Here is a 26,052-nt window from a genome sequence, read left to right as displayed (position 1 = left end):
CGCCTCCTGCACCCCCGCCGTAGAATGCACGGCAACCCCTGACGGGAGTGTTATATCAACTAAAGCCCACACTTAAACTTTCCACGTGCAAGATTGAATCTATTTAAAAAAGTTATTTCATAAGAAGCCAAAAAGTGCAAAAACAATAATGTTCGTGTTGGAGGAGTTGTGAATGACTGCAGGACCACAACCAATTCACAACTCCTCCAACACGAACATTATTGTTTTTGCACTTTTTGGCTTCTTATTAAGTAACTTTTGTAACCTATTTTTATGGGCTTTCCTCTTTGTGATGTTAAGTTCCTGTTATGCGCTGTTATACAGTATATGCCTTGAGCTCTTATTTTGAAGGCGCTAAGAGCGGAAGTGATGACACGTTGGAGTGGAGCGGAAGTTTTTGAAAGAAGGTAAATAAAGTGGTCCTCGTGTAAACTGGAGCCTCCGTGTTTGTTATTTTGTAGTTTCATACAGTATAGGCGACATTTATAAACCCTCGGTTACACTTTTTTTAAATAGATTCAATCTTGCACGTCGAAAGTTTAAGTGAGGGCTTTAGTTGATATAACACTCTCGTCAGGGGGTGCATTAATCCAGCACAACAGCGGCTCATGGACTTATTTTATAAGTAAAGGTAAGACCATAATAACGTTTTTTTTAATTAAATGTGCTTTTTTGTGTGCTACAGTTTGTATGTGTAAAGTTAAAGTTAAGTTAAAGTACCAATGATTGTCACACACACACTAGGTGTAATGAAATTTGTCCTCTGCATTTGACCCATCCCCTTGATCACCCCCTTTTGGTGATTTAATAACCCCTAATTCCAACCCTTGATGCTGAGTGCCAAGCAGGGAAGAATGCTGGTATGAGCTTCTAAACATAACCCGTTAACTGCTGCCTATCAAATGGTGAATAAGATACTCTTTAGGGTTCATATGTTTGTAAATCTGACTGTGATGAAGTCAGTGCCTCACCAGCCATCAACCTCACCGCACGTCACTGAAATATGTGTACTTTTATACTTATTTCCCCATATTTCTGCACAATAACTCAGATATGGTAACACTGGCGAGCAGTAGAGAATATGGAGTGATTTTTGGTCTGGAACATATTTTTGCTTTATTCATTATTGATGTGTTTCTTGCCACTTCATGTTAAATATTTTTTATGAGATTTCCAGATCATTTTATCATCTGTTATTACACACAAAATGTGTTTATTTTTAATTCTTTCAACGTCTGTTTATTTGTATTTGTGTTTGACGTTTTCTTCTGCTGCTACCAAATTGCATAATTTTAGTTTTACTCAAATATAGTCTGTTTTTTTCAAATCATCTCTTTAAAGTACCCATAGAGTGGAAAAGCAAGTTGCCTCTATATTGAAGCTATTATCATATATGTCTGATTCATGACACTAAAAGACTTACAAAGTTTGCAAATAAATAGATATGATCAAAATAGTATCAATCACACAGAGATTCCCGAGCCATTTTGATAATGAGAAAGCCAGTCACGTAATCCGCGACGTAGCGTTAGGAACCACAGATCCCTTCCCCATCAACAACAATGCTAATCACGCAGACTTTGTGAGTGCATACCACGATTACTTTGGAAAAAATTATGATCCGGAACCTCCTATTTTTAACACAAAGAAGATGAGTAATAAGTTTTGCAAGCAGAGTGCTAAACAGATGCAGCTTTATTGTAGCCGTATAGCATCTGCAGCATCGCTAGATGCTAAACATACAAACTAACCACTTTAAACCAAAATAAAACAAACACTTACTGTACAATTTCCACTCTAGTCTCCAACGAGATGCCCACATAATTCTGTTTTGATGAAGATTCAATCACAATCCTCACAAAGAGTAAAATAAAAAGTTTCTGCAACTCTGTCTTTTTTGCCACCTCGGGAGACATCAAAGTCAACCAGCCTCTCAGTCTATGGCCACATTAGTCTACAACCAGGTGAGAGATGCATTAGTTATATTATATAATTTACTTTTAGCAAGTGTGAGACCAAGCAGAAGCAGACACTGGCTTAGTGTGTCAACAATAGCAGCGTAAGCTCGCATTAGCTCACTGCTATTAATGCGGCGCTAAGTGCTTACAATAACAATATCTGTCATGACTTGGACTGTGGCTTGGTTTGTTCTCCCGAGGTGCAAGTGAATTGGACTGGTCAAGGCTTGAAGGTGGGTACATGATTTATTTAAACTATCAAAAAAAGGAATAAACGAAAAGCGCGCACAGGGGCGGAGGTACAAAACTAGACTATAAACACAAAACTTGCACATTGGCAGAAACTATGAACAATTAAACAAAACACTAACTGTGGCTTAATAAACAAAAACTTACTTGGCATGGACATGAAGTGCGCAGAGGTGGACAGAATGTGACAGGGGGCATAAATGCGGGGATAGCAGGGTGAGAAAGGCTATGACTCCAGGACGAACAACAGAAAATGAAAAGCTTAAATAACACAGACATGATTAACAACAGGTGCGTGACTCAAAACAGGTGCGTGACATGACAGGTGAAACTAATGGGTAACTATGGTGACAAGACAAGGGAGTGAAAAGACAGAAACTAAAGAGTCCTATAACTAAACAAAACATGATTACACGGACATGACAGAGTCCCTCCCTTAAGGACAGATACCAGATGTCCATAAAAAAAATTAACAAGAGTCATGGGAGGGCGGGAGGGGGACATGGCGGTGGGTCGCCAGACCACGTGTCCCCGTATCCACCGGGGCAGAGTTAGGTGGCGGCGGCGAGTGGAACGCCGCTGCAGCAGGCGAGGCGGGCGCCCAGGGAATGGCCACATTCGTGGCCGACTGGGAGGTGGGCGCACTTGGCGTGGCGGGCAACCAGGTAGCGGCCATATCCGTGGCCGACGAGGAGGGAGGCGCGTCGTCATCGTGGCAGGCGTGGAAGCAGCAGATGATGCAGGCAGCGAAGCTCGGCGTGGCGCGTCTTGGTCTTGGCCTGGGCGTGGGTCTAGGTCTTGGCGTGGCGGGTCTCGGTCTTGGCGTGGCGGGTCCCGGTCTTGGCGTGGCGGGTCCCGGTCTTGGCGTGGCGGGGCTCGGTCTTGGCGTGGCGGGTCTCGGTCTTGGCGTGGCGGGTCTCGGTCTTGGCGTGGCGGGTCTCGGTCTTGGCGTGGCGGGTCTCGGTCTTGGCGTGGCGGGTCCCGGTCTTGGCGTGGCGGGTCCCGGTCTTGGCGTGGCGGGTCCCGGTCTTGGCGTGGCGGGTCCCGGTCTTGGCGTGGCGGGTCTCGGTCTTGGCGTGGCGGGTCTCGGTCTTGGCGTGGCGGGTCTCAGTCTTGGCGTGGCGGGTCTCGGTCTTGGCGTGGCGGGTCCCGGTCTTGGCGTGGCGGGTCCCGGTCTTGGCGTGGCGGGTCCCGGTCTTGGCGTGGCGGGTCTCGGTCTTGGCGTGGCGGGTCTCGGTCTTGGCGTGGCGGGTCTCGGTCTTGGCGTGGCGGGTCTCGGTCTTGGCGTGGCGGGTCTCGGTCTTGGCGTGGCGGGTCTCGGTCTTGGTCTGTCATGACTTGGACTGTGGCTTGGTTTGTTCTCCCGAGGTGCAAGTGAATTGGACTGGTCAAGGCTTGAAGGTGGGTACATGATTTATTTAAACTATCAAAAAAAGGAATAAACGAAAAGCGCGCACAGGGGCGGAGGTACAAAACTAGACTATAAACACAAAACTTGCACATTGGCAGAAACTATGAACAATTAAACAAAACACTAACTGTGGCTTAATAAACAAAAACTTACTTGGCATGGACATGAAGTGCGCAGAGGTGGACAGAGTGTGACAAGGGGCATAAATGCGGGGATAGCAGGGTGAGAAAGGCTATGACTCCAGGACGAACAACAGAAAATGAAAAGCTAAATAACACAGACATGATTAACAACAGGTGCGTGACTCAAAACAGGTGCGTGACATGACAGGTGAAACAAATGGGTAACTATGGTGACAAGACAAGGGAGTGAAAAGACAGAAACTAAAGAGTACTATAACTAAACAAAACATGATTACACAGACATGACAAATATCACTCATATTTGGTTCATTTTCAGGTCACGACATGTAAATGGAATATTGTTGGCAGTTTCTGGATGTTTTTAAAGAAGAGTATAATGAGCACAACAAAGGACCCTCGATCTGTTGAATCAATAGTTATTTATTTACGATTTCAAAAATGAATAAAAAAGCCATATGTTCTTGTCTTATGTAAGGTGAATGATAACCAACACATCTCTTTCCAATGTTTTGCTTGTTTTTAGTATGACTGATCTGATAATATGGTCAGAGAGCAGAGGCATTACTATAGTGACTTTGAATCTATAAAAATAGCCTCAGATGTTCACAGCAGAATATTAAAAAAGGCCGATTGATTTTGTGGCATTTTGTGATGTTCAGTCAGTATTTTCACATACTTTGTGGATTGTAAATACAATTGGATATGTTAATTTATTGGATACAATGAAACAAAATAAAGCACATACAGTCAACTAGTTTTTCCACTCTACTGGTACTCTTATTTTTTTAATTTCTTCTGTTATTGTTTGTATTAGCTTCTGTGTGTTTTCTCCTTAACAAAACGCAGACGACGTGTCATGTGTTTACAAGACACTGCAGTGTTGATGGCGAACGTTCTCTTCCCATATGTGTCTTGTTTCCGGGTTGTGGTGAGAGCAATGTAAAAGCTTTCCACATTTATTGCGGGTGCAGCAGCCCCATGCTGCACAACAGGTCATTCTAACGCGCCGAAAAACTTACAAGGAAGTGCCGCACACACATAGCATCGGCTCAAAGTTAGTAACCGTCATGGCGCCCTGCAGTCACGTGAGAGTCTTTTGACCAATAATTGAGGGGATCATCTGAAACCGGGTTGGTCATACTCTCTTTATACACAACTCTGACAGTAGTGCACGTACCCCAGTTTGAGAATCACTGATTTAGACCAAAAGGAAGTGTTTTAAATGTAGATTCAATTCATCATAGGTTTCCTTAAAGTTAAGAAAGTGTTTTAATGGCTAGTTTATCGTTGAAGTGCGGTAAACATATTTTTACACTTAGTTGACAGTTGATCATGTTCAATGGTTGTCTCTATAGTGACCCTTACTGTGTTACATGGCATTTCTTTTTAAGAACACTCAGTAAATGTTTGGGAACTGAGGAGACCATTTTTTGAAGCTTTTCAGGTGGAATTCTTTCCCATTCTTGCTTGATGTACAGCTTAAGTTTTTCAACAGTCCGGGGTCTTCGTTGTGGTATTTGACGCTACATAATGCGCCACACATTTTCAATGGGAGACAGGTCTGGACTACAGGCAGGCCAGTCTAGTACCCGCACTCTTGCTGAAATAAGCACGAAAAAGACCTTGCTTGGATGGCAATATATGTTGCTCCAAAATCTGTATGTACCTTTCAGCATTAATGGTGCCTTCACAGATGTGTAAGTTATCCATGCCTTGGGCACTAATACACCCCCATACAATCATAGATGCCGGCTTTTCAACTTTCCGCCTATAACAGATCGGATGGTTCTTTTCTTTTTTGGTCCGGAGGACACGACATCCACAGTTTCCAAAAACAATTTGAAATGTGGACTCATAAAACCACAGAACACTTTTCTACTTTGCATCAGTCCATCTTAGATAAGCTCGGGCCCAGCAAAGCCGGCGGCGCTTCTGGGTGTTGTTGACAAATGGCTTTGGCTTTGAATAGTAGTTTTAACTTGTACTTACAGATTTAGCGACAAACTGTAGTTACTGACAGTGGTTTTGAAGTGTTCCTGAGCCCATGTGGTGATATCCTTTACATACTCATGTCGGTTTTTGATGCAGCACCGCCTGAGTGATCGAATGTCACGGGCATTCAATGTTGGTTTTCAGCCTCGCCGCTTACGTGCAGTGATTTCTCCATATTCTCTGAACCTTTTGATAATATTACGGACCATAGATGGTGAAATTCCTAAATTCTTTGCAATAGCTGGTTGAGAAATGTTGTTCTTAAACTGTTGGACAATTTGCTCAGACATTTGTTCACAAAGTGGTGACCCTTGCCCATCCTTGTTTGTGAATGACTGAGCATTTCATGGAAGCTGCTTTTATACCCAAACATGGCACCCACCTGTTCCAAATGAGCCTGTTCACCTTTGGGACATTCCAAATAAGTGTTTGATGAGCATTCCTCAACTTTCTCAGTCTTTTTTGCCAATTGTGCCAGCTTTTATGAAACATGTTGCAGGCATCGAATTCCAAATGAGCTAATATTTGCAAAAAATAAAGTTTTCCAATTCCAATGTTAAGTATCTTGCCTTTGCAGTGGATTCAATTGAATATAGGTTGAAAAAGATTTGCACATCATTGCATTCTGTTTTTATTTACACAACGTGCCAACTTCACTGGTTTTGGGTTTTATATATATATATATATATATATTTATATATATATATATATATATATATACACACACACACACACACAGGTAAAAGCCAGTAAATTAGAATATTTTGAAAAACTTGATTTATTTCAGTAATTGCATTCAAAAGGTGTAACTTGTACATTATATTTATTCATTGCACACAGACTGATGCATTCAAATGTTTATTTCATTTAATTTTGATGATTTGAAGTGGCAACAAATGAAAATCCAAAATTCCGTGTGTCACAAAATTAGAATATTACTTAAGGCTAACACAAAAAAGGGATTTTTAGAAATGTTGGCCAACTGAAAAGTATGAAAATGAAAAATATGAGCATGTACAATACTCAATACTTGGTTGGAGCTCCTTTTGCCTCAATTACTGCGTTAATGCGGCGTGGCATGGAGTCGATGAGTTTCTGGCACTGCTCAGGTGTTATGAGAGCCCAGGTTGCTCTGATAGTGGCCTTCAACTCTTCTGCGTTTTTGGGTCTGGCATTCTGCATCTTTCTTTTCACAATACCCCACAGATTTTCTATGGAGCTAAGGTCAGGGGAGTTGGCGGGCCAATTTAGAACAGAAATACCATGATCCGTAAACCAGGCACGGGTAGATTTTGCGCTGTGTGCAGGCGCCAAGTCCTGTTGGAACTTGAAATCTCCATCTCCATAGAGCAGGTCAGCAGCAGGAAGCATGAAGTGCTCTAAAACTTGCTGGTAGACGGCTGCGTTGACCCTGGATCTCAGGAAACAGAGTGGACCGACACCAGCAGATGACATGGCACCCCAAACCATCACTGATGGTGGAAACTTTACACTAGACTTCAGGCAACGTGGATCCTGTGCCTCTCCTGTCTTCCTCCAGACTCTGGGACCTCGATTTCCAAAGGAAATGCAAAATTTGCATGGTTGGGTGATGGTTTGGGGTGCCATGTCATCTGCTGGTGTCGGTCCACTCTGTTTCCTGAGATCCAGGGTCAACGCAGCCGTCTACCAGCAAGTTTTAGAGCACTTCATGCTTCCTGCTGCTGACCTGCTCTATGGAGATGGAGATTTCAAGTTCCAACAGGACTTGGCGCCTGCACACAGCGCAAAATCTACCCGTGCCTAATTTACGGACCATGGTATTTCTGTTCTAAATTGGACCGCCAACTCCCCTGACCTTAGCCCCATAGAAAATCTGTGGGGTATTGTGAAAAGGAAGATGCAGAATGCCAGACCCAAAAACGCAGAAGAGTTGAAGGCCACTATCAGAGCAACCTGGGCTCTCATAACACCTGAGCAGTGCCAGAAACTCATCGACTCCATGCCACGCCGCATTAACGCAGTAATTGAGGCAAAAGGAGCTCCAACCAAGTATTGAGTATTGTACATGCTCATATTTTTCATTTTCATACTTTTCAGTTGGCCAACATTTCTAAAAATCCCTTTTTTGTATTAGCCTTAAGTAATATTCTAATTTTGTGACACACGGAATTTTGGATTTTCATTTGTTGCCACTTCAAATCATCAAAATTAAATTAAATAAACATTTGAATGCATCAGTCTGTGTGCAATGAATAAATATAATGTACAAGTTACACCTTTTGAATGCAATTACCGTATTTTCCGCACTATAAGGCGCACCTAAAAACCACAAACTTTCTCAAAAGCTGACAGTGCGCCTTATAACCCGGTGCGCTTTATATATGGATAAATATTAAGATTCATTTTCATAAAGTTTAGGTCTCGCAACTACGGTAAACAGCCGCCATCTTTTTTCCCCGTAGAAGAAGCGCGCGGTGCATGCTGGGATATGTGACGTTTCATTTCCATTTGTGTGTTTATGTAAAGACCCCAAAATGGCTCCTATTAAGTGTGTTGTCTGTCTAATTATAAATAATGCAGACGAGGCGTGTTAACTGAGTTCTCAACGTTTTCTCACAGCGTGCTCATAACCACATTCGAACTCCCAGCATACAACAACGCTTCTCAGGGCTACCGCGCATGCTCGTAACTATCGTTGCATGCTGGGTAGTGTAGTTGTTATATTTGCTAGCTCATAACAGCACATTGAGAGATACGCTTACGCGCTTAATTCAATACTCGCCGTCATTCCGGGTGGATTGACAAAAGACCTCCAGCCGCTAGATATTGGTGTCAACAGGGCATTCGAAGCTAGACTGCTAACTGCTTGGGAACTTCTCAGGGCTACCGCGCATGCTCGTAACTATCGTTGCATGCTGGGTAGTGTAGTTGTTATATTTGCTAGCTCATAACAGCACATTGAGAGACACGCTTACGCGCTTAATTCAATACTCGCCGTCATTCCGGGTGGATTGACAAAAGACCTCCAGCCGCTAGATATTGGTGTCAACAGGGCATTCGAAGCTAGACTGCTAACTGCGTGGGAACTTCTCAGGGCTACCGCGCATGCTCGTAACTATCGTTGCATGCTGGGTAGTGTAGTTGTTATATTTGCTAGCTCATAACAGCACATTGAGAGACACGCTTACGCGCTTAATTCAATACTCGCCGTCATTCCGGGTGGATTGACAAAAGACCTCCAGCCGCTAGATATTGGTGTCAACAGGGCATTCGAAGCTAGACTGCTAACTGCGTGGGAACTTCTCAGGGCTACCGCGCATGCTCGTAACTATCGTTGCATGCTGGGTAGTGTAGTTGTTATATTTGCTAGCTCATAACAGCACATTGAGAGACACGCTTACGCGCTTAATTCAATACTCGCCGTCATTCCGGGTGGATTGACAAAAGACCTCCAGCCGCTAGATATTGGTGTCAACAGGGCATTCGAAGCTAGACTGCTAACTGCGTGGGAACAATGGAAGACAGAAGGCGAACACACCTTCACTAAGACGAGGAGGCAGCGCCAGACGACGCCAACATCTGCCAGTGGATCGTAAATTTGCCCAACTTTTCACTTCGGACACCGAAGGATTTACGAATGAAGAATAACTTCAGAAAGTGAGCGCTATGTTTATTTTGTGTGTTGTGACATTAACGTTCGAGCAACATTATGTTGCTATTGCTCTGCACTATTTTGAATTTTACTATGTTTGTGATTGCACATTTGCGTACATTTTGGGAGTGAACAGAGTTGTTAGAACGCTGGTTTTTAATATATTATTAAAGTTTGACTGACCTATCTGACTGTTTTTTTGACATTCCCTTTAGCGCAGCGTAGGCGCGGCTTATAGTCCGGGGCGGCTTATTGGTGGACAAAGTTATGAAATATGTAATTCATTGAAGGTGCGGCTAATAATCCGGTGCGCCTTATAGTGCGGAAAATACGGTACTGAAATAAATCAAGTTTTTCAAAATATTCTAATTTACTGGCTTTTACCTGTATATATATTAGGGCTGCAACAACTAATCGATTAAATCGATTAAAATCGATTATAAAAATAGTTGGCGATTAACTTAGTCATCGATTTGTTGGATCTGCTATGCGCATGCGCAGAGGCAATTTTTTTAATTTTTTTATTAACCTTTATTTAGAAACTGCAACATGTACAAACAGCTGAGTAACAATAATCAAAATAAGTATGGTGCCAGTATGCTGTTTTTTTTCAATAAAATACTGGAAAGGATAGAAATGTAGTTTATCTCTTGTATCCGATTATTAATCGATTAATCGAAGTAATAATCAATAGATTAATCGATTATCAAATTAATCGTTAGTTGCAGCCCTAATATATATATATATATATATATATATATATATATATATATATATATAAGGGGTGTAACGGTACACAAAAATTTCGGTTCGGTACTTACCTCGGTGTAGAGGTCACGGTTCGGTTCATTTTCGGTACAGTTAGAAGACAACAAAATATACATTTTTTGGTTATTTATTTATGAAATTTGTAAACAATGGCATAACATACATATAAACACAGGGTCCATTGCCAGGGTTAATGTGGTCAACATATATAAAATAAAAACTAAATAAGATAAGGCTCAGAATGGTTTCTTAACAAAACCTTTCTACATATAAAGTGCTTTTTTTGATTGATTGATTGAGACTTTTATTAGTAGATTGCACAGTATAGTACATATTCCGTACAATTGACCACTAAATGGTAACACCCCAATAAGTTTTTCAACTTGTTTAAGTCGGGGTCCACGTTAATCAACATTAAACTGCCTCAAGTTGTTGCTCAGATTAAATAAAATGACAAAACTTTTCTTCTACATATAAAAAGTGCAATATTAATCAGTTTCAAGTCAACTCAGCCTCAGATTAACACCCCCCACCCCCCAGTCTGGCTAACTTGGCAATAAGAGGATATATGGGCTCATTGTTCTTCCACCATAGAAGTGGGTCAAAATCTAGTTTTTAATGCAATATGGACTTATATCTGCTGCTATAAAAACATTTGTTATTGCTTTAGCCCTGCCTGACTCGCCGAGGAGAGGCTGCTTGAATGCGGTGGTGACGCTTCAAATGGGTTAGCATGTGTTATGAGAGTAGCGTATGTGTGTGTGTGGCCCTTTAATTTTTAATTTGTGACAGCATGTGAGGTGAGTGTGTGGGCGAGCGAGGTGAGGGAGCGGTAGGTGAGTGCGGGGAGTGGCTAGTGTTTTGTTGGATTGGCTGTGTGCAAGACCTCAATAAAGCCACGATTTGCAACTAATCACCGGACTCGTCATTTACCCTGGAATCCGGAGCTGTGGAGACCCACTGCCAGGTAGAGTGAAGGGTGTTGCCCCCGAGAATACATCGGCCCTGGAGGAGTATCTCCCCTGCGCTCCTTGACTATGGTCTGGGAGCCGGAAGCAGGAAAGGTGCAACACATGTTTGACGTGTTGTCAGAAGCAGCTGCTGAACAATGTCGGCAAACCTCCGTTCTCAATTGTTGTATCGCGCAGCCAAAGTGTTCCCAAACGGGAGATCTTAAAGAGGCAGGATGGTCTTCCATCTTTGGCTTTTACATGTTGTCCTAGCCCGGTCGCTGCTAGCATGTGTACTCGTTCGGTACACCTCCGAACCGAACCGAAACCCCCCTACCGAAACGGTTCAATACAAATACATGTATCGTTACACCCCTAATATATATATATATATATATATATATATATACATATATAATTTTGTCCAGTCCATTTTAGGAGTTCTGTGTAAAATAATATCAGATTTGGCTTTTTAGGTTGGTTTTTTTGTGTTGTTCCAATGCAAACAAAAGAAATAAACATGTGAATACCAAAGCATTTGTAATTTCAACAATTTTCTGGGAAAAGTGGTGCATTATCTGACAGAAATGCAGGGGTGCCAATATTTTTTGCCATGACTGTATGTATGTGTGTGTGTGTGTGTATATATATATATATATATATTTATTATATATATATATATATATATATATATATATATATATTTATGGCGCAATGGAAGAATGGCCGTGCGCGACCCGAAGGTCCCTGGTTCAATCCCCACCTAGTACCAACCTCGTCATGTCCGTTGTGTCCTGAGCAAGACACTTCGCCCTTGCTCCTGATGGGTACTGGTTAGCGCCTTGCATGGCAGCTCCCTCCATCAGTGTGTGAATGTGTGCGTGAATGGGTAAATGTGGAAGTAGTGTCAAAGCGCTTTGAGTACCTTGAAGGTAGAAAAGCGCTATACAAGTACAACCCATTTATCATTTATATTTATTTTTATATATATATATGTGTGTGTCTGTGTGTGTGTGTGTGTGTGTTAGGGCTGAAACGACGCGTCGACGTAGTCGACGTCATCGGTTACGTAAATACGTCGAGGACGTTTTTGTTCGTCGACGCGTCGCGTATTTACGTCACACTACCGTCATGGCGGAGTGCAAAGCAGACGATGCGAGCGGTGCGAGCGAGGGGAAAAAAGCACGCCAAAAGTCGTCAAAAGTGTGGGAGTATTTCAATAAACGGTCTAAGAAGAAACGCTACTTTTACTCCGCTACTTTTATCTACATTCAGCTCGCTACTCGCTACTAATTTTTATCGATCTGTTAATGCACGCTTTGTTTGTTTTGGTCTGTCAGACAGACCTTCAAAGTGCTTGCCTTACTGGTGACGTTTCACTTCGTTCCACCAATCAGATGCAGTCACTGGTGACGTTGGACCAATCAAACAGAGCCAGGGGTCACATGACCTGACTGGCTCCGAGCTAACTTCGGGTGTTACCATTTAGTGGTCAATTGTACGGAATATGCACTATACTGTGCAATCTACTAATAAAAGTTCCAATCAATCAATCAAAAGTGTGAAGGAAAAAGACCCTTTTTTTATTTCAACCGTAAAGACTGACTGCACAGTTCCTGTCTTCACAATAAAAGTCCCGCTCCATCGCGCTTGCGCTTTCAAAATAAGAGTCTCCGAAAGCCAGCGCAAACAAGCTAGCAAGCTACGGAGTTTGCCGCCAATGTATTTCTTGTAAAGGGTATAAAAACGAATATGGAAGGTGGACAAATAAGATGCCAAATAACAACCACTTTCATGTGGTATTAGACAGAAAGGAGGAACTTTTTTTCTCCTCCATTTGAAAACGTGGACGTTACCAGCACTACTTCCTGATTACAATCAATTCAAGTCATCAGAATCAGGTAATACACCAACTTATATTCTTGTCTTCATGAAAGAAAGGAATCTATATGTTAAACATGCATGTATAATTATTAAAACACCTTTAACATGTAAACAAAAACGGCAAAATAAATAAATATAAATTATATACTGTATATATCAATGTATGTATATATATATATATATATATATATATATATATATATATATATATATATATATATATGTGTGTGTGTGTGTGTGTGTGTGTGTGTGTGTGTGTGTGTGTGTGTATATATATATATATATATGATATGTGTGTGTATGTACTCAGTACTTGAGTAGTTTTTTCACAACATACTGTTTACTTTTACTCAAGTAAATATTTGGGTGACTACTCCTTACTTTTACTTGAGTAATAAATCTCTAAAGTAACAGTACTCTTACTTGAGTACAATTTCTGGCTACTCTACCCACCTCTGCTAATAATGTTGTTGTATGCACACTGTGTCGAGCGGAAATGGCCTATCATAGCAGCACAACGGCAGCGTTCTTGCCATCACCATCAACTAGTCAATCGTCCACGTGAGTATACGTTGTCATCATTACACAAAAACATGAATGTGTCATTTGTATCTGCGTTGTAAATTCATAAACTAAAGCACCGTTTCGCTCTGTGAGGAGCGTTTGGCGTGCCTGTTCAGTGTTTACAAAGACGCGCTCCTCTTTAACGCTAACGTTAATTAGTTGTGCAAATACCTTTTACAACATTAACAATTACGTATACTATGTACAAACGAACAATTAACTTTCACTTTAATCATACTATCATTGTTGTGTTATTAAGCAAAATAAGCAAAAGTATTACTTTTGTTGAAATGTTTACACTGTTGTTACAGAATATTTCGTTTTGCACTTTTTTGTATTGGATGTTTATCTTTATTTTTGCACATTTTAGCAAATAAGCAATACTTTTACTTTTGTTGAAATGTTTACACTGTTGTTACAGAATATTTCCGTTTTGCACTTTTTTGAATTGGATGTTTATCTTTATTTTTGCACATTTTAAAGCAAAATAAGCAATACTTTTACTTTTGAAATGCTTATACTATTGCAGAATATTAAGATTTGCACTGGATGTTTACTTTTATATTTGCACATTAAAAGCAAATAAGCTACTTTTAATTTTGTTAAATGTTTACATTGTTACAGAATATTTTGTCATTTTGTTGTCAATGTTGACTAAGTGGCCATAATTTTTTTTTTGTAAATAAAAGCCATGCCTTTTGAAAAAACTGGCCTACATTTATTTTTTCATCTTCATTTTAAATAAAAAAAATAATCGGTAAAAGGAAAAATAATCTATAGATTAATCGAAAAAAATAATCTATAGATTAACCGATTAATCGAAAAAATAATCTATAGATTAATCGATAGAAAAATAATCGTTAGCTGCAGCCTTAGTATGTGTGTAGCTCTCATTACCTGCACCTCCCTGCTGATGGCGCTGTGCTTGGCGATCCTCTCCATGCGCCCTCGGTACACGGCGCAGTCCCTCTCAATCTGCTCTACCTCCTGCAGGGAGAAGGTGACGGCGATGCGGGGCACGGGCAGCTCTGACAAGCAGATGTAGTGCTGCAGTGACACATAAGACATTACCGAGCAACTGGTCTTTGCTTCTAACAATCTAATTTACTCTAATCCTGATCATGCTAAAAGAAAATGTCTTATTTTGGCAACTTTTTTTTTTTTTTTATCAGGCAGGAAATTATGCAGAAGTGACAGAAGGACAGCGATGTGGGCGGCACATTTGTAAGTGCATTCAGACAAGCCTTCATCGTGTAATTTCTTTTTAATACAACTCGCTTCGCTGTTATATCTCATCAATGACACAGACATCTTGAAGTCATTCTTTAATTGTTCAACCTACTCATGGACCAGTCTCATCGGCACAAGATTCATTTAAAATGACCTGAAAGTATCAATCACAACTAAACATTAGTATCATAAAGCAGAATAACAATTAATTCTCTTTTAACAAGCAGAACATTGCTGAAATCGATCTGGGTAAAGTCTCAGCATCTCCAAATGATAGATCATAATAGCGTATTGATAAGATTTGACAGGATTAGACATTAAGCGACTCTTTCCTGTCTAAATATTGATTTGTTGTCCCCCCATTTTTTTTAAGTATACAGTGCATCCGAAAAGTTTTCACAGCGCTTTGCTTTTTACACATTGTGTTGTTACAGCCTTATTCAAAAACTTAATAAATAAATTGTTATACTATAATTCTACACAAAATACCATATAATGACATTGTAAAAAAGTTTTGATAGATCTTAGCAAATGTATTAAAAAAATAAAAAAATAAAAAATAATCAATCACAGCCTTTGCTCAATACTTTGTTGATGCACCTTTGGCAGCAATTACAGCCTCAAATATTTTTGTATACAATGCCACTAGCTTGGCACACCTATCTTTGGGCAGTTTCTCCTGTACTGTTACCCGTGTGCGTGCGTGTGTGCGTAAGTGAACAGCAAGCCAAACTCCAACAATGAATATGGAGTAAGGAAGTAGCATCCAAAGTCCAAGTGCATTAATATTAATACTGTCAAATCCAGTACGAACCAGAGTGAAACTAAAGAAAACAACACAAATAGATCAATAAATGACTGCATAGTATTAGTCATCCTTGTTTACAAGGGAACAGAACATGAAATAATTCAGACGCTACAAGGCACAAAACTTGAAGAAATTGTGATGGAAAAAGTCTACAAACATCACAATTTAAATTCATTCAGCACAAAATAACAAAGTACTCAAGGGAAAAACTCAGACAATGCTTTCTAGGGCACAAATAAAAGTTTACAAGAAGTTTAAAACTGAAGCTGTGAAAAAAGAACTGATTTCCAACTTGGCTACCAGGCTTTTTGATGTCAGATCTGTACCATACCATCCTGGCTCTTTAATGCCACTGTGCATGTCAAAATAAAAGCATGCATGTACCGGTACACAAAATTGCATTCCACACAATGTCACAGCACTTGTCCAAATAAAGGCACAAACAAAATGCACTTCAGTAAATAAAGGGCTGAAGACGTTATTTTGGTGTACAAAACAATGTATTTTTTACTTTTTTAAACCGAATAACCTCTGACACAGGCTTAATGAGCTTCTTGCTTGAACCTCGTTTGGTCATCTTGATCTCCACTTTGTGGACCCTTACATTGTATCATTGAGACCTTCAAGGGATCAGATATTTTTCTGTACCCTTTCCCAAATTTGCAGATAACTCCTTCAACTTCACGCTTGGTTTGTGCTCTGCCATGCACAGTCAAGTGTGGCACCTTATATACAGACGGGTGTCTGCCTTTCTAATCATGTCCTATCAACTGAATTTAGCACAGGTGGACTCCAATTATGCTGTAGAACATCTCAAGGATGATCAGTAGAAATAGAATGCACCTGATCTCACTTTTGAGCGTCATGGCAAAGGCTATGAATGCTAATGTACATGTGAATTCATAGTTTTTGATTTTTGATTAATCTGCTTAAAAAATGTTTCCCACGTTGTCATTAAGGGATATTTATTGTGTGTAAAAATTTTAGGATAAAAATGAATTTATTCCATTTTGAAAAAAGGTTGTAGCTTGACAAAATTAGAAAAAAGAAGCGTTGTGAATGCACTGTATATAAATGGATGACAGCAAAATGAGATGCAAAAAATACTGCAACAGGCTTTGAACTGAAACAAAGTGATGAAATTATGACTTGTCTAAGGCTAGAAGACTATGGAAAACTAAAGTCAAACACCCTTGGAAAATATTCCTCTCAACCGCCGCCCCCAAAATATTTCAACAACCAATAAGTATCATGTGTGTTTTAAAAGTTAGTCCAGAAATTTAATTATTGGGCAACAGCGGTACACACTCGTTTCTGTCCTGGCTGCTCAGTACAATTTTACAGACTTTAGTAAAAATAGTCATAATAATAATAATAAGAGTGATAATAATACAATAATAAAGGAAACCTTGAATGCTACGTGCAGAGTAAACTATTGTGAAGAGACTCACCTCCCAAGCGCAATCATTTGTTATTTAAGTGAAGTTTTTTCAGTTGACAAGGGCTAACTTATTTCTACGCTTGCATAGCGATTAAGAACAATAAGACACTAGGAGTGCAACGATACAGGTCTGTGCTTCGGTTTTTGGTTCTGTTTCAGTGTGTTTTATGGGGGTTAAGGGAACTTGTTTTCCTTCTCAAAGTTCTTTCATTGTTTTGCTTGTCATCAAAAACTGCATTCTGCAGAAAAAGTATTGTGTACTGAATACATAAAACTTTTATTTAAAGTTAACAGTTACTAAACATTTTCAAATGGTAAAAAATGTCCTTTTATTCCTTGACAAGTTATCACCAATGATTTGGCTTAAGACAAGCGGCAACCTAAATTGTATTGTATAATATCATGGCTTATATTTCAGAAATATACTGCACATTAAAGTGCATTTTGAATTTGAGGTTGTATAAAATAATGTGTACCAACACAAACAACAAGTTTAATGATCACTTCAGGAACAAGTTTTTAGGATAGGATAGACTTTTTTTTAGGATATGATAGACCATTATTTATCCCACAATGGGAAAATTACGTTGTTGCAGTGCAGGTTTTTACATGCAGTAAAATAAGTAAAGCGTAATTAAAAACAAAAAATATTAATAAATACTACGTATTGCCACAAAACAAACATCACAGTAATCACTTAAGTGTGATGTAAAGTCTTCTGGCTGTGGGTAGAAAAGACCTGCACTGCACTTCTTGCACTGTGGATATAACAGTCTAATGCTGAAGGAGCTACTCAGGGCCTCCACAGTGCTGTGCATGGGGTGAAAGGGATTGGACATTATGGACGTCAACTTGGTCAGCATTGTTCTGACAGCTACCACCTCAACACTCTAGTGGGCAGCCTAGGACAGAGTCAGCTCTCTTATTCAGTTTATTAAGTCTGTTACTGTTTCTGACCGTGCTGCCCCCACCCCAGCAAACGACAGCATAGAACACCGCAGACGCCACCACAATGTCGTAAAAGGTGCGCAGCAACGACCCGCACACCCCGAAGGACCTCAAGAGGTGTAGGAGACTTTGACCCTTCTTGTACACAGCGTTTAAATTGTGAGTACAATCCAGTTTATTGTTGAGGTGAACACCCAGGTATTTAAATTAGTCCACTATTCCAATATCTGATCCCTGGATGTTCACCATGGGTGGTAGAAGTGACCGCCGGAAGTCAATCACAAGCTCTTTTGTTTTACTTGTGTTCAAGTGCCGGTGATTACGTGCACACCAGTCAACGAAGCCTGGGGTGGATTCTCTGTATTCCTGCTCGCTCCCCTAAGACACACATCCCACCACTGCGGAGTCGTCCGAGAACTTCTGCAGATGACAGCGGTTGGAGTCATGTCTGAAGTCTGAGGTATAGAGCGTGAACAGGTAAGGTGAGACCACCGTCCCTTGGGGAGCCCTGTGCTACAAACTACCACATCTGAAGAACAGTCACGCAACCTCACGTACTGTCCATGAGTTAAAAGTTAAAAAGTTAAAGTACCAATGATTGTCACACACACACTAGGTGTGGCGAGATTATTCTCTGCATTTGACCCATCACCCTTGATCACCCCCTGGGAGGTGAGGGGAGCAGTGGGCAGCAGCGGTGGCCGCGCCCGGGAATCATTTTGGTGATTTAACCCCCAATTCCAACCCTTGATGCTGAGTGCCAAGCAGGGAGGTAATGGGTCCCATTTTTTTATAGTCTTTGGTATGACTCGGCCGGGGTTTGAACTCACAACCTACCGATCTCAGGGCGGACACTCTAACCACTAGGCCACTGAGTAGGTGGTAGTAGGTAGTTAATGATCCACGCAGCCAGGTGATGGTCCATTGCAGCACTACCGGCCGGATGGTGTTGAAAGCACTGGAGGAGTCAAAGAACTTGACTCTCACCGCACTTGCCGTTGTATCACAAAGTCAAAAAATTATTTGAACAAAAAGTGTCTGCAGAGTTTTTAGTACTTGTTATATCTGAGGAGTTGGATTAGAGCAAAAACAAAAACAAAAAGTGTGGTTTAAAAATATGTAGATATGAAATTTTGATTTTTCTTCCAATTAACTTAGTTTGTTCTCCCAGTCTGGAAAAATAATTCAGTCACATTGACAATTCATGCCTGAGCTCCTGCAGTCAGTGGGACACAGTTTTTCACTAAGTCTGGCCATTATTCTTTATCATTTTTCTTACAGCTATGTGAGAGAGAGAAGAGGCACAAAGGTGATTGGACATTACGCGGGGAACCTGATTTTTCGCAATCATGAGGACCGCTGTCCATAAGTGTGGATTGTCCCGTGCAGGGCAGACCGAACCGTCCGGTATTATACCGAGTACAATAGCATCCCTATAAGATATGGCTATGGAACTGATTATTTATACTTTCTTTGGGAACATGTGATTCAAAATTCAAATAAAATGGAAGTTGAGCAGTTTTTCGGGATAGAGATGGGTTGGATCTTGCGAGGTTCCGCTGTCGCGACTTTGTTCAAAATAGTTTACGAGTTAAACCAGGCTAACTTACCTGAGGGCAGCAGATCTTGAGGAGGTTGATGGTCTTCCCACAGACGTACACGTCGTTAGCGATGTGTCTCAGGAAGACGGGCACGCACTCCTCCACGTCTTTGGAAATCAACGTGTAGCCGTGGACCCAAAAGTGCTTGTCTGCAAAATATTCATATTACTGATGGAAATGAAATAACTGTCCCAGAATCCTTCAGATTAAAGTACAGAACATATTAGAACTATTTATTAGTGATGACTTGCAGGACCTGTCTTTTAGTTGGAAATAGCTTTGCTCAGTCCATCCTGAACTCAAAGCTCTAAGCACTCAGCTTCCGCAGCGTTTTACAGCCAGCCTGCCCCGAGTTGGCCTGCTGATTGCTTCCCCTCGCCCGCGATGACATTTGGGCGCCCTCCAGACAAGCCGGAGTGAGAGGGTGCATGGGGTCAAGCGAGGGAGTTGATGAGGTGCAGCCAATGAGCAAATTAACCTCTTAGCCTGACAAAGCAACTGCATGGCGTGACCTTGAACGGAGCCCTGCGTGACAAACTACATTTGGACAGACAACAGTGAGTCGCCGCTACTTGATTTTATTGATTGTTGGACAAAAAAAATAACTGCAATGAGCTGGAAATGTGACCTTTATACATACTCAGGATTACCTAATGACCAAAATATTAGGACATTAGTTACTGCTATAGTATAGATCAATGATTCTCAAACTGTGGTACAAACTTGTGGTAGGCAGGCTCCATCTAGTGGTACGCCAAAAAATCACTTAATTAAATATTCAAACACAGTGTTACTGTTCAAAATGTGTGTAATGTTACGGCGGCCAAAAAATAAAAATACTTGTTAAATAAAACCTCTCATTTGTTTTAATGAATACTCAGGCCTACCACGCTGCTGTGTTTTAATGTTGATCATTATGGTCGTACTTGTAGAGCCAAGTGTTTTCTGAGGTGGTACTTGGTGAAAAAAGTTTGAGAACCACTGATATAGATAAAACAACGACAAACTATGATAGAAATATATTTCTTATTTAGTAACAAATTTCAAGGGGAAATTTAAGTTATTCAAGCTTTAAAATCATTTAGCGCTTGTATTACACAAGAATATAAGCATTAAGCACATTCAACTTGCTTTTTACATTCTGTGAAATTTAACCAAAAACTATTATGCTACAAATGTAGATATTTTGTTCATGACAGAGTGTGAGGAAATATTTTTTCACATTTAACAAGAGCAAGAATAGAGCAGGAGGGAGGGGGAAAAGCTGCTAAAATAAAACTGTTGTGAACAACAGTGTTGACTAACAGAACATTTGCTTGTGGTTCTGCTACCTGCTGATTATTGTCCAATAATATGGTGAGATCCTTCACAGGTGCAAGGACAAATCCAACAAGAACATAAAAGCAAATAATGAGATGTTTTCTTTCCTTCTTCTGCAGCATTTTGTCATTTTGAGGAGCGGCTAGTTCAAAAGGAAATGTACACAGGAGGATGTAATGTGTCTCGTTCTCTTTATTGGCTTACTTTTTAACTGTTTTTTGGTATTTTTAGTTATTTTTTATATATTACTTGTTAGAGGAAACAATTTATTCATTGTTATGTATTATATAATCATTGTTTCGTGTATGTTATGTTAAGTTTAAAAAATATATATATTTTCAAATTAAATTATATATATATATATATATATATATATACATACAGTATATACATACATACATATATATATAAATATATATATATATATATATATATATATATATATATATATATATATATATATATATATATATATATATACACACATGCATATACATACATACACATATACATATATACATACATACATATACATGTATACATATACACATATATACATATACATACATATACACACATATATATATACACATACATACATATATATATATATATATATATATATATATATATATATATATATATATATATATATATATATATATATATATATATATATATATATATATACATACATACATACATATACAAACCCCGTTTCCATATGAGTTGGGAAATTGTGTTAGATGTAAATATAAACGGAATACAATGATTTGCAAATCCTTTTCAACCCATATTCAATTGAATGCACTACAAAGACAAGATATTTGATGTTCAAACTCATAAACTTTTTTTTTTTTTGCAAATAATAATTAACTTAGAATTTCATGGCTGCAACACGTGCCAAAGTAGTTGGGAAAGGGCATGTGGCCTTTCCTATTAACAACACTCAGTAAACGTTTGGGAACTCAGAAGACACATTTTTTAAGCTTCTCAGGTGGAATTCTTTCCCATTCTTGCTTGATGTACAGCTTAAGTTGTTCAACAGTCCGGGGGTCTCCGTTGTGGTATTTTAGGCTTCATAATGCGCCACACATTTTCAATGGGAGACAGGTCTGGACTACAGGCAGGCCAGTCTAGTACCCGCACTCTTTTACTATGAAGCCACGTTGATGCAACACGTGGCTTGGCATTGTCTTGCTGAAATAAGCAGGGGCGTCCATGGTAACGTTGCTTGGATGGCAACTGTATGTACCTTTCAGCATTAATGGTGCCTTCACAGATGTGTAAGTTACCCATGTCTTGGACACTAATACACCCCCATACCATCACAGATGCTGGCTTTTCAACTTTGCGCCTATAACAATCCGGATGGTTCTTTTCCTCTTTGGTCCGGAGGACACGACGTCCACAGTTTCCAAAAACAATTTGAAATGTGGACTCGTCAGACCACAGAACACTTTTCCACTTTGTATCAGGCCATCTTAGATGAGCTCAGGCCCAGCGAAGCCGACGGCGTTTCTGGGTGTTGTTGATAAGCGGTTTTCGCCTTGCATAGGAGAGTTTTAACTTGCACTTACAGATGTAGCGACCAACTGTAGTTACTGACAGTGGGTTTCTGAAGTGTTCCTGAGCCCATGTGGTGATATCCTTTACACACTGATGTAGCTTGTTGATGCAGTACAGCCTGAGGGATCGAATGTCACGGGCTTAGCTGCTTACGTGCAGTGATTTCTCCAGATTCTCTGAACCCTTTGATGATATTACGGACCGTAGATGGTGGTATCCCTAAATTCCTTGCAATAGCTGGTTGAGAAAGTTTTTTTTTAAAGTTTTCAACAATTTGCTCACGCATTTGTTGACAAAGTGGTGACCCTCGCCCCATCGTTGTTTGTGAATGACTGAGCATTTCATGGAATCTACTTTTATATCCAATCATGGCACCCACCTGTTCCCAATTTGCCTGTTCACTTGTGGGATGTTCCAAATAAGTGTTTGATGAGCATTTCTCAACTTTATCAGTATTTATTGCCACCTTTCCTAACTTCTTTGACACGTGTTGCTGGCATCAAATTCTAAAGTTAGATTATTTGCAAAATAATTTTTTTATCAGTTTAAACATCAAATATGTTGTCTTTGTAGCATATTCAACTGAATATGGGTTGAAAATGATTTGCAAATTATTGTATTCCAATTGTATTTACATCTAACACAATTTCCCAACTCATATGGAAACGGGGTTTGTATATACATATACATATTGTATATATAAACACACATAATATATATACACATATACATACACACACACACACATAAATACACGTATATGTTTATATACATATATATACACACACATATATACACATGTACATAGACACACATACATACACACACACATATGGGTTGAAAATGATTTGCAAATCATTGTATTCCGTTTAAATTTACATCTAACACAATTTCCCAACTCATATGGAAACGGGGTTTGTATATACATATATACATATGCATATTGTATATATAAACACACATAATATATATACACATATATAAACACACACACATAAATACACGTATATGTTTATATACATATATATACACACACATATATACACACACATATATACACATGTACATATACACACATACATACACACACACATATGGGTTAAATGATTTGCAAATCATTGTATTCCGTTTATATTTACATCTAACACAATTTCCCAACTCATATGGAAACGGGGTTTGTATACATACACATATACATATATATACAGAAATACATACATACATATATATATATATATATATATATGTATATATATATATATATATATATACATATATATATATATATATATATACACACATATATATATATACATATATACATACATATATATATATATATATATACACACATATATATATATACATATATACATACATATATATATATATATATATATATATATACATATATATATATATATATATACATATATATACATATATATATATATATATATATATATACATATATATATATATATATATACATACATATATACATACATATATATATATATATATATATATACATACATATATATATACATATACATACATATATATATACATACATACACATATACATATATATATATACATACACACATATATATACATATATATATATATATATACATATATATATATATATATATATATATATATATATATATATATATATATATACATACATATATACATACATACATATACATACATACATACAGGTACATATAAATATATATATACACACACACACATAAATATATGTTTTTATTAACATAAAACCTTTTTTTGGAGTAAAATATATGTTTTTTGTTTTTTTAAATAAATGTTTCGTAAATTATGTTGTAAGATATATAATACATGCCTGGTAAAACTGGAGATCAAAACAACAGAAAGTCTCTATTACACTTTAATTGAATCATGTTTATGACAATTTAAAGTATTTTATCTACACTCTTAGATTTAAATTACGATGATTTTATGTTATGATTTAAATTTTCTGTAAAGCACTTTGTAAAGCCTTGTGTACTAATGTTGCTCTATAAATAAAATTTAGGCAGACTGGATGGAGGCGGTTTGGGCAGAACTAATCTGAGAGAACATAACTGAAAATTGACACCAACAACGCTGTATCGTGAGCACAAAGGCACCTTACATTACACAGGAGACTGAGTTATTTATACCTGACCAGGAGCTGATAATTCATGTGTTTCAGTAGGTTAGTAAAGAATTTAGCAACAAAAATGTAGTCCGAGTCTCACCTCTGACGCTGAGGTGCTCTTCATTTACTTGGATCATGAACTCTCTGTAAACATCTCGAAAAACGCCGCTGTACACCCAGTCAGACACAAACCTAAGACACACAGTCAAGACAAAAGCAGTACGGTCTGTTATGTTTATTCAATAAGATGGCGGCGTGTGCGCTGCTGACCTGGTGTATGGTTCACAGCTGCTCTTGAGGAGAGACAGCAGAACTGGGTAGTTCTCGTTGCTGCAGTTGTTCTGGGCTTCCTTGTACAGGTAGGAGAGAAGCTTGACGCCCTGCGCAAAGCCGCGGCATCCCATGTAAACGACGAGGTGAGCAGATTGCAGATAAAAGGCACTCACCACAGGGAAGGAGGCCTGGTCGGCAACCGCAGGCTCGTCAACACGGCACAGTTCCCACAGATACCTTTAGATGAAAGTAGAAATTCATGTTCAAAAGCATGGAAATTAAAGCCAAAAGCACAAAAGGGAATACAATTTATTTCACCTGAGCTGTCGGCCCACTTTGCGGAAGAGGAAGCCAATGGTCAGCAGGCTCAGTGTGGCCGGCGTGCTGAGAACACACGCTCTGTAGTAATGCAAGTACTTCCTCAGACCTCCAGTGAACGCCTTTCAGACACACATGATATCATTCAAGCTGATACATCATGATGATTTTAATCTACATTTAAAACACTCCCTTGCGCTCTAGACAGTATGGAATATATATGCTTTGGTGTATTTACATTTGGCTCCACAGTCACTTTTATAACCCCTTGTTAAGTCGTCTACAAGACGCTTGATTCTGGAGGTATTCCCAGATTGCAAATGAAACCACACTCCACCCTATCCAAAAGTATTGTGAGAGCTTTATTTAATTTTCAAATAAGTACGTCCACCTCGCTGTGACGTCACTGTGACAAACTCACGCCAATATGCATACATTTTATGATTTGATACATTGTTTAACACAAGTATCCAACATTGTAACATTCATAGGTCAGACAAGATTAAATTCATCATAGGTCTCTTTAAATGTAGAACATTCAATACTGATAAATGATCACAAAGTACTTCAAGCATGAAAAGCGGGGTTGGTTGAAAAATAGCAACATGTGAAGCACTGGGGAATGAGTTCTAATGCACATTACCCCTAGTTACCTGCTAGGCTGTGCAAAATATACTATTTAGACTTAGGCAAACTTTAATGATCCACCAGAGAAATTGTTCTTATTTAATGATGTCATCACAGTAATATGTGTGTGCCGAGAGCAGGTTAATGTGCACAAAATGCGAAATGTTGAAGTTCAAAAGTACAAGGACAAAAAT

At 39.0% G+C, this 26,052-nt stretch overlaps 1 protein-coding gene across 4 annotated transcripts in view; it reads right to left on the bottom strand.

Moving 5' to 3' along the window:
• Nucleotides 1-26,052, bottom strand: part of LOC133612310 (gamma-tubulin complex component 6-like) — an 85,383-nt gene that overhangs the window by 40,641 nt on the left and 18,690 nt on the right. For all 4 annotated transcript variants that reach the window (XM_061969606.2, XM_061969607.2, XM_061969603.2 and 1 more), the window contains exons 6-11: nucleotides 25,232-25,353; nucleotides 25,087-25,150; nucleotides 24,911-25,020; nucleotides 24,741-24,832; nucleotides 19,591-19,730; nucleotides 14,451-14,600 (exon numbers count right to left, since the gene is read on the bottom strand). In XM_061969606.2, the coding sequence (XP_061825590.2) occupies nucleotides 14,451-14,600; nucleotides 19,591-19,730; nucleotides 24,741-24,832; nucleotides 24,911-25,020; nucleotides 25,087-25,150; nucleotides 25,232-25,353 (678 nt within the window). The remainder of the gene's footprint in view (nucleotides 1-14,450; nucleotides 14,601-19,590; nucleotides 19,731-24,740; nucleotides 24,833-24,910; nucleotides 25,021-25,086; nucleotides 25,151-25,231; nucleotides 25,354-26,052) is intronic.

This window comes from Nerophis lumbriciformis, linkage group LG10 (assembly GCF_033978685.3).
Source record: "Nerophis lumbriciformis linkage group LG10, RoL_Nlum_v2.1, whole genome shotgun sequence".
Classification (NCBI taxonomy): domain Eukaryota; kingdom Metazoa; phylum Chordata; class Actinopteri; order Syngnathiformes; family Syngnathidae; genus Nerophis; species Nerophis lumbriciformis.
This window is presented reverse-complemented; position numbering and strand designations above follow the sequence as displayed.